We start from the raw sequence: 13,951 nt of genomic DNA, 5'->3' as shown, positions 1-13,951 counted from the left end.
CCCGTTATTAAAAACAAAAAAAAACCCAGAGGAAAACCGAGCAAGTCCGTACGTACGTGCGCGCTCTGTGTGTGTGTTTTTTTTTTTGTATTCTATAATATGTATAATTAAACAATCGGCGAATATATCCACGTTATCACCGTAAAGGTCAGAGATGCGTCCGTCGTTCGTAATTAGGAAGAAAACAGAGCGATAAGCAATCGCGTTAGAGTGCAAATGTCGTCGACTCGGCGGCTCCGAGCGCTCTGACGTTACCACGTCGATGTCAGTTCTCTCCGCGCTATGGAGACGTCAAACGTCCCTTCGTGGAATCCCGCGCGTTGATTCATACACCGGTTATCGCGTTTCGAACGGTGAGCGGAATCATGTGTGAGGTTGCAAGTTGGATTCCGGACGCGGTCGCGGTCACACTGCGCGACGCTAGCTCCGTGCAGCCGGTCCTCGCCTGGCTGACTGCATTGCGAGCCTCCACCGAGGAGTACGACCAAATCCCCGTCGTTGTTCCTGCCGAAGAATCGTCCCGTGCCTCCCCGGATAGCGCCTTCGACGAGATACTCTCGCAACTCGGAAAAGAAATCTTCAAGCTCGAGGAGTACCATCAAAACCTCCTCCCACCGCCAGAGAAGGAGGTCTCTCTCAGCATCCTCAATATATTTGACGAATGCTTAGATCGGATGTCGGAAAAACAGTGTAATGGAAATGTGGAAGAGTGCAGTGAGTGCGAGTCGACTCTATCCGACGTTTCCATGGCGACGAGTTTGCCCGCGAAAAGTGCCGATGTAAACAGTGACGTGAATTGTATTTTTGATAAGGGTGAGGGCACACCGGTACCGCCGCGCAGGACTAGATTCAAATCGTCGTCCTCTGTGGTTGTCGGGGACAATATGGAAGAAAATCTTGACGGTGAGCAACGGTCCAAGTGCACCCAGTCTGATAGTGATTCGGAGAGCACGTGTTGGAGCTACAAGGAGTGCAGTACGGAGACAGAGCAGGAGGGTCGCGGGACCTACGCCGAGGTTTGGTCCCACTCGAGCGGCTTCCACAACTCGGACGAGATCCTGCGGAGCGTGCTTCGTCAGAATCACGCGACGGTGTCCTGCCTCTCGCTGGACTCGGCCCGCGACCTGGAGCCGGCGTCGTTCTCGGTGTACGCGCTGCACGAGGTGGGGGACAGGTGCGCACCGCCAGTCGCCGCGATGACGCCCGACCGGCCGATCGACCCCGACTACGAGCCCGTGCGGGACGCGCTCACCGACGAAAACATTTACGAGGAGATCGAGTACAGCTACACGGACGAGGGCTGCTCGTGCGGCACCAGCGTCGAGGTCGAGACCTACTCCACCAGCTCCGGCCGCGAGACTCCGTTGTACGCAAACCTGACAGACAACGACGCGTACGCCATAACTCCGGATGTCATCTTCTGGAAGAACCTGCTCTTAGATCCGTTCTACAACGAAGACGAAGAGGACGAGGTTGGTACAATTTGTTTCTATTATTGTATATTGATGATCGTTTGATTAAGAAAAGTCGAGGACAGGACGCGCGTAATGACAACGCTACTGGTTGTAAAATTTACCTGTTCATTAGTGTGTTTGTGTGTGATCCATTGGATACGAATAAATACTGCATTTTCATTAATGACAGCATCAGAGTAATCGCTTCTGATAGATTCTATTAGTTTACTTCAATGAAAGATTCTATCGTATAACTTTTTCATTGTAAATGTATTTTATCAATGAACTCCACCTTTATTGTTATTTGTGACTACGTTACGTTTTTATCTAAATTACATTGAAACTACGTGTTATCTTACGATGCGAAATTCAAATATTTGCTTAAGAAAGTAAACATAAATAGTATAACGTGGCTGTATGCTTGAGAAATCCGATCCTCAATTAAAAAGACCAATCCAATTAATGTGAAGATCGAAAATTAAAAAAAGAAAAAATTAAGTGTTAGCTTTGTTCTGTATTACCAACATTACAACAACGTACTAATTTTTGTTTACACGTCAGAGATAAAATGTTATGTAAACAAAATGCACAGTTACTCATTTTCGACTTGTAATAAACATACAATAAAGCGTTTCGTGATTCATTGACCGCAATTTATTTTATGCTTATTGTTTGAAAACTTGTCGAAAAATAAACACTTGTGTTGGTTACTTACTGCATGCATTTCGTGATAATCATAAAAACAACAAACCTCTTTTCCTTCAAAATATATCACAGAACATAAATTATTTGAATTCGAATCTTATTCTAAATTCGATAAATCTGCTTCATTTAGTGTGAATGCAACGCGCGGGCCACAAGTTACATTCCATTAGCCAAACACATCAAACGTATGTGCGACGGAGAATATCCGATAAACCTCGTCTCTATGGTTCGTACGTAATGTAAAGCAGAAAGATAAAAGAGCACGTGCTAGAACCAGAATAAATTTTTTATTTTTTGTATTAAACTGCATGCATCTAACCTTCTTGTTGGGTTAGAAAAAAAATCGTATCTAACTTTCGATTTCTTTTTTAAATGATATTTATGACCTTGAGAACTTCGAACGCGGCTTGCGAGCGATTTCATTGATATTACGATATGACTTTTAGAAATGTTTTCTTTCACATTTGTAATTCGGACTCATGTAATAATGCAACTTGACTTGTGATATGTTAGTAATTATAATTTAGATATACACTTAAAGAAACTTTTTTTCTTACGGATAATTTTTAGTAATAAAATAATAAATAAATATTTAATAACAATCACGCCACGTTAACTGGTCCCGTGCTAAGTTCGTAAAGAACTTGTGTTACAGGTACCAGGTAACGGAAATAAATGTAAGATTTTTATTATACACGTACATATATTTAATATACATCCATAACCCTGGAAAAGACATTTATATTTATCATACAAATATCTTCCCTTGGCGGGATTAGAATCCGCGTATAGTAATATCTTGAGGGCCGAACCTCCTACGAGGTCCCCGCGCAAAAGGGGCGCGCGGGGTATGTGAGACTCAACGATCTGCATGGTGTTGTGAGCAGACCGCGGGCCCAAGGATTTTAGGACCCACCCACTAAACGACTTCCCTGCACTCTTACACCCGACGTCCAATCCCCTCCAAGGTCAGAACCCGGATGAGGTAGGGGGGCTACCGCGGTCAACACTACAACCAGACGGCGCGGCTCACCCCAAGGACGCCCAGCCGACGAAGCCTTCGAGGCGAATCGATGGCTCTGAAACGTCGGCCGTCTCGGTACGGCAGCCCGTCGGGCCGCCCAGACGGTGCCGCTGGTGTCCCGCAATACCCCGCTGGACCAGAACCAGCCTGCCGGGTCGGGACGCGATACACCGTCGACCGGTCGCTCTATTCACTCCACGGCAGCGCGCTAGAGTGCTGGTAGCGCGCCGCGCGGCCTCACCCCCTCAGGTCGCCCCCTTGACTTTCACCGGGGGGAGGCCGCTATGAATGGTACCTACCCGTGCAGGCTCAAAAGACGCCTTACCACTAGTAATTTAAATCAGTGACTCAAAAGCAATTAAAGTTTGAATGTATGAAATAAAACATAAAAAATACGTCATCAAAACCTGTTTTGCTGTTTAATGAACTAAGCTGTTCTAAAGTTAGCAGTAATGAAAAATACAAAATATCTCAAAATCCACTTAAGACTATTATTATGAAAAAAAAATCTTTGGTCAAAACTAATGAAACGTGAATGGCGTCTAAAAAATTTTGGCGCGAATTTAATCACTGACGTTTTGGTTTTTTTTTTTGTAAGTGGCCGCAACCAAAAATCATTTCGTAACCTCCACAAAAAAAAAACAATAGGGCGTTCTACTGTAATCGTAAAAACTAGTGCCATAATAAGAATCGGCGAAGATGTTTTTAATCGCTTCGAATGACATCATATCCGAGGAGACGTCATGTGTAAATTCATTGTTGCTTTACAACGGGCGGCCATTGTTATTATGACACAACAAATTTTAATGTAAAATAAACTTGCGTTTTATTAATTAAAACTTTAATTCTGTACGCACATTGTTCTTGATACAATATAAATTTTGTTTTCGTCGGTCACACGTCATTTGATTATGCGTAGGTTTAGTTGTACCAGATTTAATTGTTTTTAATCAACCCGTTGACGGCCACTAGTAACTTAACCTTTTAGTCTAGTTATTAAAATAATCTTCATTGTTTTACTGGTGGAAATCAGACGTTTCAGTGTGCTTTTTAAGAAAACCCAAAAAGCCATTCCAATTTTCCAACAGTGATGCGTTTTAGGAGTTTATTTTAGTTGAAAACGCAGCAGTACTCAGGGTTGCTCATAATTTATTGTCATTGTTGATGACAGTATGAGTGACCGTTCTCAACACAATTCGTTTTAATATCCATGTGTGTTGCCTGAAAACTATTTTAGGTGAAACGATTTTGATTTTTTTTTTTTTTTATATTAATGTGCTTTTCGTGTGGTCCCATTTTATTTTCCAGATTTAATTTGTATTTAATTTTGCATAGAGGGGTCATTGGTTTTTTTAACCAAATGATATTGCATCCGCGCAAAGTAAAACGATCATACCATCCCTATTTGAAGGAAAGTATAACTATAATTGAGGCCTATAAAATCAAAGGCAGCTAAATCCAATTCTGTCAAATATTCAGGTAAATTACAAAATCGGCCCTAAACACGTCATTACGGATCCTCCCGATCCATCGAAGTACTGCTCTTGCTAGGGCCAGTGTTAGCAACACTCCCGGTTTGAGAAACTGAAATAACTTTGTTCGGGTAGCTATGATATTCTTTATTTTAAAGCAGATTTATAAAGAATGAGAATATTACTAATAATCTGAATTTTAAATGATAAAACTTCGTTTATATTTGAGTACAGAGTAAAAATAAAAATTTTCAACTGAATTTGCTAGAGATTTAGCTGAATTTGTTATAACATGAAAATACTAAAGCGTGTCCAACTAACTAAACAAGATGGTGGCATAGTTAATCCATTTTACTACATTTTAAGGCGTTTAGCTGCCTTTGATTTTATAGGCCTCAATTATGGCTTTGCGGTCTCTTCATAACCGTGGCCTCCTAGTCAAATAGCTGCGACAGTCGGACAATACGAAATTATTATCGCCTACGGAACCATTAAAACATTATCTTCATTCTAACCGATCACTGGCCCCCGACAAGCTCCAACTTCAATCAATCTAAATTGTGTGAACAGACATACAAACAAATGATTTCAAAAAGATTCTTGTACGGGAACTTAAAATACCTCTTCTCTGTTCAAAGAGATGTCCTTCCTGGAAGGTTCGTTCCAGGTATCATCGGTATTACAATAATGTTTTATTTGTATTAGAGATATTATTGGTGATTGGTGAAGCAAAAACTTTGTAAAGTCAAATTGAGAATAGATTAAATATTGTTTTTTTTTTTATTGCTTAGTTGTGTGGACGAGCTCGCAGCCCACCTGATGTTAAGTGGTTACTGGAGCCCATAGACATCTACAACGTAAATGTCCCACACACCTTGAGATATAGTTCTAAGGTCTCAGTATAGTCACAACGGCTGCCCTACCCTTCAAACCGAAACGCATTACTGCTTCACGGCAGATATAGGTGGGGCGGTGGTACCTACCCGTGCGGACTCACAAGAGGTCCTACCACCAGTAATTACGCAAATTATAATTTTGCGGGTTTGATTTTTATTGCACGATGTTATTCCTTCACCGTGGAAGTCAATCGTGAACATTTGTTGAGTACGTAATTCATTAGAAAAATTGGTACCCGCCTGCGGGATTCGAACATCCGTGCATCGCTCGGCACGAATGCACCGGACGTCTTATCCTTTAGGCCACGACGACTTCAACTACTATTTTTTATAATGTAATCTTGGCGAAATTTGTGATTATAGAAGTATAAAATACAATCATAATAGTGTACAAACTTACAATTCCAATTAATTATAGTCGAATTTCGACTACTGCGGGACCTTTAGTTCGTATTAAAAGATGATCATCTAATTGACGACTCAGCTCGATATAGAAAAATCAGATTTTATTTGATACAACACTTTTCAGAAGAATCTTGTGTTTTACTTTAATTATTTTAATTTCTGGTTTTTCAAATACAAACTCTATTTACGTCGATGTCGAAAAAGTCGTGGTAACCTCTGAAAGATGCTTACTATACCACATGTTACTACATCACCTATTAGTATACCACCAATTACTATACCACCAATTACTATACCACCAATTACTATACCACCAATTACTATACCACCAATTATTATACCACCTATTACTATACCACCTATTACTATAACACCTATTAATACACCACCTATTACTATACCACCTATTACTATAACACCTATTAATACACCACCTATTACTTCACCCCGATAGAAGTTAAAGACTTGATCAAAGACCTACGTCCTCGCAAGGCTCCCGGTTCCGACGGTATATCTAACCGCGTTATTAAACTTCTACCCGTCCAACTCATCGTGATGTTGGCATCTATTTTCAATGCCGCTATGGCGAACTGTATCTTTCCCGCGGTGTGGAAAGAAGCGGACGTTATCGGCATACATAAACCCGGTAAACCAAAAAATCATCCGACGAGCTACCGCCCGATTAGCCTCCTCATGTCTCTAGGCAAACTGTATGAGCGTCTGCTCTACAAACGCCTCAGAGACTTCGTCTCATCCAAGGGCATTCTCATCGATGAACAATTCGGATTCCGTACAAATCACTCATGCGTTCAACAGGTGCACCGCCTCACGGAGCACATTCTTGTGGGGCTTAATCGACCAAAACCGTTATACACGGGAGCTCTCTTCTTCGACGTCGCAAAAGCGTTCGACAAAGTCTGGCACAATGGTTTGATTTTCAAACTATTCAACATGGGCGTGCCGGATAGTCTCGTGCTCATCATACGGGACTTCTTGTCGAACCGCTCTTTTCGATATCGAGTCGAGGGAACCCGCTCCTCCCCACGACCTCTCACAGCTGGAGTCCCGCAAGGCTCTGTCCTCTCACCCCTCCTATTTAGCTTATTCGTCAACGATATTCCCCGGTCGCCGCCGACCCATTTAGCTTTATTCGCCGACGACACGACTGTTTACTATTCTAGTAGAAATAAGTCCCTAATCGCGAAGAAGCTTCAGAGCGCAGCCCTAGCCCTAGGACAGTGGTTCCGAAAATGGCGCATAGACATCAACCCAGCGAAAAGTACTGCGGTGCTATTTCAGAGGGGAAGCTCCACACGGATTTCCTCCCGGATTAGGAGGAGGAATCTCACACCCCCGATTACTCTCTTTAGACAACCCATACCCTGGGCCAGGAAGGTCAAGTACCTGGGCGTTACCCTGGATGCATCGATGACATTCCGCCCGCATATAAAATCAGTCCGTGACCGTGCCGCGTTTATTCTCGGTAGACTCTACCCCATGATCTGTAAGCGGAGTAAAATGTCCCTTCGGAACAAGGTGACACTTTACAAAACTTGCATAAGGCCCGTCATGACTTACGCGAGTGTGGTGTTCGCTCACGCGGCCCGCACACACATAGACACCCTCCAATCCCTACAATCCCGCTTTTGCAGGTTAGCTGTCGGGGCTCCGTGGTTCGTGAGGAACGTTGACCTACACGACGACCTGGGCCTCGAATCAATTCGGAAATACATGAAGTCAGCGTCGGAACGATACTTCGATAAGGCTATGCGTCATGATAATCGCCTTATCGTTGCCGCCGCTGACTACTCCCCGAATCCTGATCATGCAGGAGCCAGTCACCGTCGACGCCCTAGACACGTCCTTACGGATCCATCAGATCCAATAACCTTTGCATTAGATGCCTTCAGCTCTAATACTAGGGGCAGGCTTAGGGACCCCGGTAACCGTACTCGTCGAACTCGACAAAGAGGTCGACGTGCAACCTAACCCATGCATCAGCCCGCTGAGTTTCTCGCCGGATCTTCTCAGCGGGTCGCGATTCCGATCCGGTAGTAGATTCATTCGCGAAACAATTGCTCTTGAGTTGTTAGGTCTCCTTCGGAGGCGCTCGGGCAGTTGTTAGCAAATCCCACCCCTCTTGGCTGAGCCTTTGCTCGCCCACCTGTCCTGGTGAAACTGGAAAGGCCTTCGGGCCACCAGTAAAGTTTCAATCATAAAAAAAAAAAAAAAAAAAAAAAAAAAAAAAACCACCTATTACTATACCACCTATTACTATGCCACATATTACCTGTTCGTAACAACTATACATTTGTCTCGCATTTGTCTCCTGTCGTGACAATTCGATTTCTCCTCTGAAGGGCATTGTGATCTGCAACAATAATAAAAAGTTCAGTAAAGTTTGTTTTTTTTCACAGAACTACACAAATAGACACTGGGCAGATAGGTGATGGTAAAATATTTACTCTACACTATTTACCCTGCACTACCTTTGGTTGACTGGTAGAGAATGCCTTAGGCATTAAGTCCGCCAATGTAAATTTTACATGAAGTGTACTAAATAAATAAAATGAGTATGTATGCTATAGTTTAAATTGCATTTAAAAAAGAAGTTAAAAACGAAGAGGAAGGAAAAAGAATCTGCAAAGCGTGGCCGGGCTTAGCTAGTTCAAAAGTATAACTGACGATTGACGTAAATGTATCAAGCGATGTAGGTCAGAGTTTATCAATTTTAATAAACTTAAATAAATTTACAAAAAAAAAGCAATAAAATGGAATATTTTTGCGTGACCTTTTGAATTACCTTTTAAAGATGATTCGTTTAAAGTTGCAATACATTAGATAAGACTTTTATATGTATTAATTAATTGCATTAAAAAATAAAGTTTTAATAGTTTAAGCTTTTAATGGCTATCTTCACCTACATACAACCCTGCGCTAATTACTGTTTACTAGAGGTCCCGCAGTAGTCGAAATTCGACTATAATTAATTGGAATTGTAAGTTTGTACACTATTATGATTGTATTTTATACTTCTATAATCACAAATTTCGCCAAGATTACACTATAAAAAATATTAACAAAGACAAACAATATTTAATCTATTCTCAATTTGACAACAGACGTCAAGAACAAAAGTTTGACAATAAAAAGTATGCATGCGTGTGTGCGTCAAATACATGGTATGTAGTGTGTATGTTTTCTTTATTGATTTAATGTACCTTTTATGCATTATTTAAAAAAAAAATTAGCATTGTGCACTTCTTCTCTATATTCTCTATAAGTGTGGAAAATTTCATATTCCTCCGTCCGCGCAATTTTCGTAAAAAGGGATACAAAGTTTTTGCTTCACGTATTAATATATAGATTTGGTTCGTTTTCAATTTTGCGGCCAAAAAAGTACCTAACGATTTCATGAATTTAAACTTTCTCTAATTTTCCATTTTTTGTATTTAGGTGTGTTCTGAATAAAAAATGCTCAATCACCATCAAGTCAATCACTCATTTATTGATAATATTATCTAATATTCATTTATATTTTTCATTTTACGCATTTGATAACGCCAACACGGGTGACAATTGATACTGATTAAGTAAAATTGCCGAATTTCAACACGCGTTACTGGAAAAATAGCAAACAAGTTAGAATTTGAATTACGAACCAGTGATACAAATGAGATTTGGGGTAGTTTTTAATGTATAACTCCTTTAATAGTATTTACGAATATATCGTTATAGGACCACGTGCCTGTTGTCAGGACAACAAATTTATTGTACTTATAATTAATTTACCATCTCACCGCCCGCCACCGGAGTAGAGTTCATCCGTACTACCTGGAGCCACTGCGGTCATCCACAGTGCGTTTCCAGAGGTCTTTTTTTGCCACGTACCATCCGGCTATGGAATGAGCTCTCCTCCACGGTGTTTCCCGAGCGCTATGACATGTCCTTCTTCAAACGAGGCTTGTGGAGAGTATTGAGCGGTAGGCAGCAGCTTGGCTCTGCCCCTGGCATTGCTGAACTCCATGGGCAACGGTAACCACTCACCATCAGGTGGGCCGTATGCTCGTCTGCCTACAAGGGCAAAAAATTACGGTAATATTAATGCTATGAGAATTAAATCAAATAATTCACTTTTGGCCCCAAATTTGAAAACGACCCATTTTTTTGAGTTCAAAGAAAGAGAAGTGCTTAGATAAAAAGCGTTTAATGGAAAGAACCAAATAATTTCTAAAACGAAATCTAATATTGTAGTGTGTTGCGATTTTTTTGTGCAGAATTACACAAGACTCGCACGCGATGCGTTGCGTAAAAAGAATAATGACGGCGATGGTTTTAGTGAATGATTGTTGATGTTATTACCATATTGTAAGACTTAAGCGTTAGGTTAAAAGCATTATTACATTAGATTATTTTTTTAACTGATTGACAGACTTTAATATTTTGATTATTCTGCTAAAATGTGCTAGACGATTTTTGATTTTATTTTGATCTGATAGTCAAAGAAAAATCTAAATGTCAATGAAATATAATACTATTATGTACCTACCTATGTACAAACTTTTGAATAGGTATTCTAATAACCCGGCCAAATTTTTTGGACATTTTTTTATTTGGTTTGTAGGCAGACCAGCATACGGCCCACCTGATGGTGAGTGGTTACCGTCGCCCATGGGCTTCAGCAATGCCAGGGGCAGAGCCAAGCCGCTGCCTACCGCAGCTTGATGTTATTTTGGTCTGATCGTCATTGAAGAGCCGAAGAATTCCTGAAAATATCATCAGAATCGGTGTTGCCGTGCCGGTGTCTAGAGAGATAATACAGACATACAAATATCTACTTTTATTAATAAAGATTAGGAGAAGAAAAACCTAGATAATTCTCGTTGGTGATTGAACGTTTGAAGCAATTCTATCGCCAACCTTGGTAAATAGTCCATTGTATAATTTTAATATCATGACGTGATCATTTTTGGTTTTGATATCCGTAACAATCAGAAAAAAACGGTATTAAGCACGTTTAATAATATAACTCTCCCAATGATTTCTTGGGGGTTCTGCTGTGCTCACAACGAAAGATTATACATGTGGAAAATACTCATTTGCCCTATTTTACTGCTGGTAGGACCTCTTGTGAGTCCGCACGGGTAGGTACCACCGCCCTGCCTATTTCTGCCGTGAAGCAGTAACGCGTTTCGGTTTGAAGGGTGGGGCAGCCGTTGTAACTATACTTACTATACCTTAGAACTCATGTCTCTTGGTGAGTGGCGGCATTTACGTTGTAGAGTTGTCTATGGGCTCCGGTAATCACTTAACACCAGGTGGGCTGTGAGATCGTCCACCAATGTATGCAACAAAAAAACATTGACGTAAGCTGATCATTTTATGCGAGTAACCTTCGCTGACCTTCAGCAATATCTGTACAGTATCAACAGAATGTTTTAAACGGGACGCGAATCTTATACCTTTAAACGAGCAATTTTTGAATATTAATATATATGTATGACGGAAAAGGGACGTCCGTATTGTTTGTAAAAAGTGTGACGTCAGCACCGCTGACGTCGCGGTTTTCACTTTCTTGACGAATGACTCATGTTTGGGTTTCCGAAACAAAACTTCACGAGAACTTCACGAAAACTTCGTATATTGCACGAGAAGCATAACAACGTTACAGAGATATCCGTACAGTACAACGGCTCGGACACGAATCAATCAGTGCTAGACAGCACGGCCGTATTTATGGGGCTTCGTACCCGTGAGCGTGTTGACACGTTTTAAACACGTGAGCGTGTTTACACATTTTTCAAACACGTGAGCGGGTTTACACGTTTTTCAAACACGTTTTAAAGTATTGAAATTACAATAAAAGGAACTGTTTAACATCAATTTCTTATCACAGAGTAATTAGTTGATGATCAGTAGGTAAATAGCCATATTTGCGCCGACACGGCCATACTGACATGCGGTGCGCGCTCTGCACCAGCCGCCCATGTATGGTGTATCACCAGAGAGTTCTTGGAGTCCATCTGAAACAATGGAATGTCTGTTTCTGAGATTGGTATCTGTGTACCTTTTTATGTTACTTTGAAAGTAACTTATTTTGTGTAGTTTTATATTGTGACGTACACTGTGGTACTTATGTAGTGGACGTACACTGTGGTACTTATGTAGTGGACGTACACTGTGGTACTTATGTAGTGGACGTACACTGTGGTACTTATGTAGTGGACGTACACTGTGGTACTTATGTAGTGGACGTACACTGTGGTACTTATGTAGTGGACGTACACTGTGGTACTTATGTAGTGGACGTACACTGTGGTACTTATGTAGTGGACGTACACTGTGGTACTTATGTAGTGGGCGTACACTGTGGTACTTATGTAGTGGGCGTACACTGTGGTACTTATGTAGTGGGCGTACACTGTGGTACTCATGTGGTGGCGTACACTGTGGTACTCATGTGGTGGCATACACTGTGGTACTCATGTGCTGGCGTAATTTTATTAATCAAAAATAAAAACTTATCCTTATGCCGATTGTTGATTTTGTTGTTCGACCATCTTGGTTTGTGAAGTAGATGGTAGAGGTTCATCGGCTGATGCTGGTGGGTAGTCTTCTTCCGCCGATACGGTTATCTGGTCTCCAGGTTGTTGCTCAGCGGAGGCGGCATGTGATCCCACTTGGGCGGTGCGCGCTCTGCACCAGCCTCGTTGATTCTCGTAGGTTTTCTTTGATTCCCATTGATCTGCAGGAATAAAAAGTTTCTCTGAGTAGCGCATCTGTTATACTTGCGTTACTTGTAACTATGTAAGTTTGAGACTATTAATGCGATTTTATTGTAGGGTTCTCGGAGGTTTTCGTAGATTTCTCGGAGGTTCTCGTAGATTTATTGAAGGTGGGATAAGAATGTGTAAGGTGTTGTTCGTTGTGTAAGGATATCATGGTCTTCAGATGAATTTTGTGGTGAAATTTTAGTAATCAAAAATAAAAACTTATCTTTTGTATTCATTGATCAGTTGATTGTTGATTCCGTCGCTCGACCATGCTGGTTTGTGAAGCAGACGGTACAGGCTTATCGGCTGATGCTGGAGGGTAGTCATTATCCGCCGATACGGTTATCTGGTCACCAGGTTGTTGCTGAGCGGAGGCGGCGTGTGATCCCGCTTCTGATGACGGAGTAGGGACATCCGTATTGTTTGTAAAAAGTGTGACGTCAGCACCGCTGACGTCGCGGTCATCACCTTCTTGACGAATGACTCATGTTTGGGTTTCCGAAACAAAACTTCACGAGAACTTCACGAAAACTTCGTATATTGCACGAGAAGCATAACAACGTTACAGAGATATCCGTACAGTACAACGGCTCGGACACGAATCAATCAGTGCTAGACAGCACGGCCGTATTTATGGGGCTTCGTACCCGTGAGCGTGTTGACACGTTTTAAACACGTGAGCGTGTTTACACATTTTTCAAACACGTGAGCGGGTTTACACGTTTTTCAAACACGTTTTAAAGTATTGAAATTACAATAAAAGGAACTGTTTAACATCAATTTCTTATCACAGAGTAATTAGTTGATGATCAGTAGGTAAATAGTCATATTTGCGCCGACATGTATATAATCTGAATCTCGGAAACGGCTCTAACGATTTTCATAAAATTTAGTATACAGGGGATTTCGGAGGCGATAAATCGATCTAGCTACGATTTATTTTCAGAAAATGTTGTTTTATTCGTGTTTTCAATGATCAACTCTTCCCGACATCTATTGGCGAATAATAATACTATTTTTCTTAATTGAGGGCAACTAACCGCTTTAAAGACACAACAAGATGGCGTTATAAAAAAAAACGAGTAAAGCTCGGTCATCATCTAATACTAATTATAACAGTAACCAAAAGCATACATATTAATATAACTACATAATATATATAACTGCATATGGTGACATAACGTTACACAAAGCGCCTATATTTAGCGTCACAATAAAAGCT

At 41.2% G+C, this 13,951-nt stretch overlaps 1 protein-coding gene across 1 annotated transcript in view; it reads left to right on the top strand.

The window, feature by feature from the left end:
• The first annotated feature begins 219 nt into the window (after nucleotides 1–219).
• LOC114241757 (uncharacterized) overlaps nucleotides 220–13,951 on the top strand; it is a 77,063-nt gene continuing 63,331 nt past the window's right edge. Inside the window, exon 1 of the mRNA XM_028172716.2 lies at nucleotides 220–1,472. Coding sequence (XP_028028517.2) covers nucleotides 366–1,472 — 1,107 coding nt within the window. The 5' untranslated portion in view covers nucleotides 220–365. The remainder of the gene's footprint in view (nucleotides 1,473–13,951) is intronic.

The sequence above is a fragment of the Bombyx mandarina genome, chromosome 16 (assembly GCF_030267445.1).
Source record: "Bombyx mandarina strain Sakado chromosome 16, ASM3026744v2".
Classification (NCBI taxonomy): domain Eukaryota; kingdom Metazoa; phylum Arthropoda; class Insecta; order Lepidoptera; family Bombycidae; genus Bombyx; species Bombyx mandarina.
Note: the sequence above shows the minus strand (reverse complement) of the source record. Positions and strands in the feature narration are given on the sequence as shown.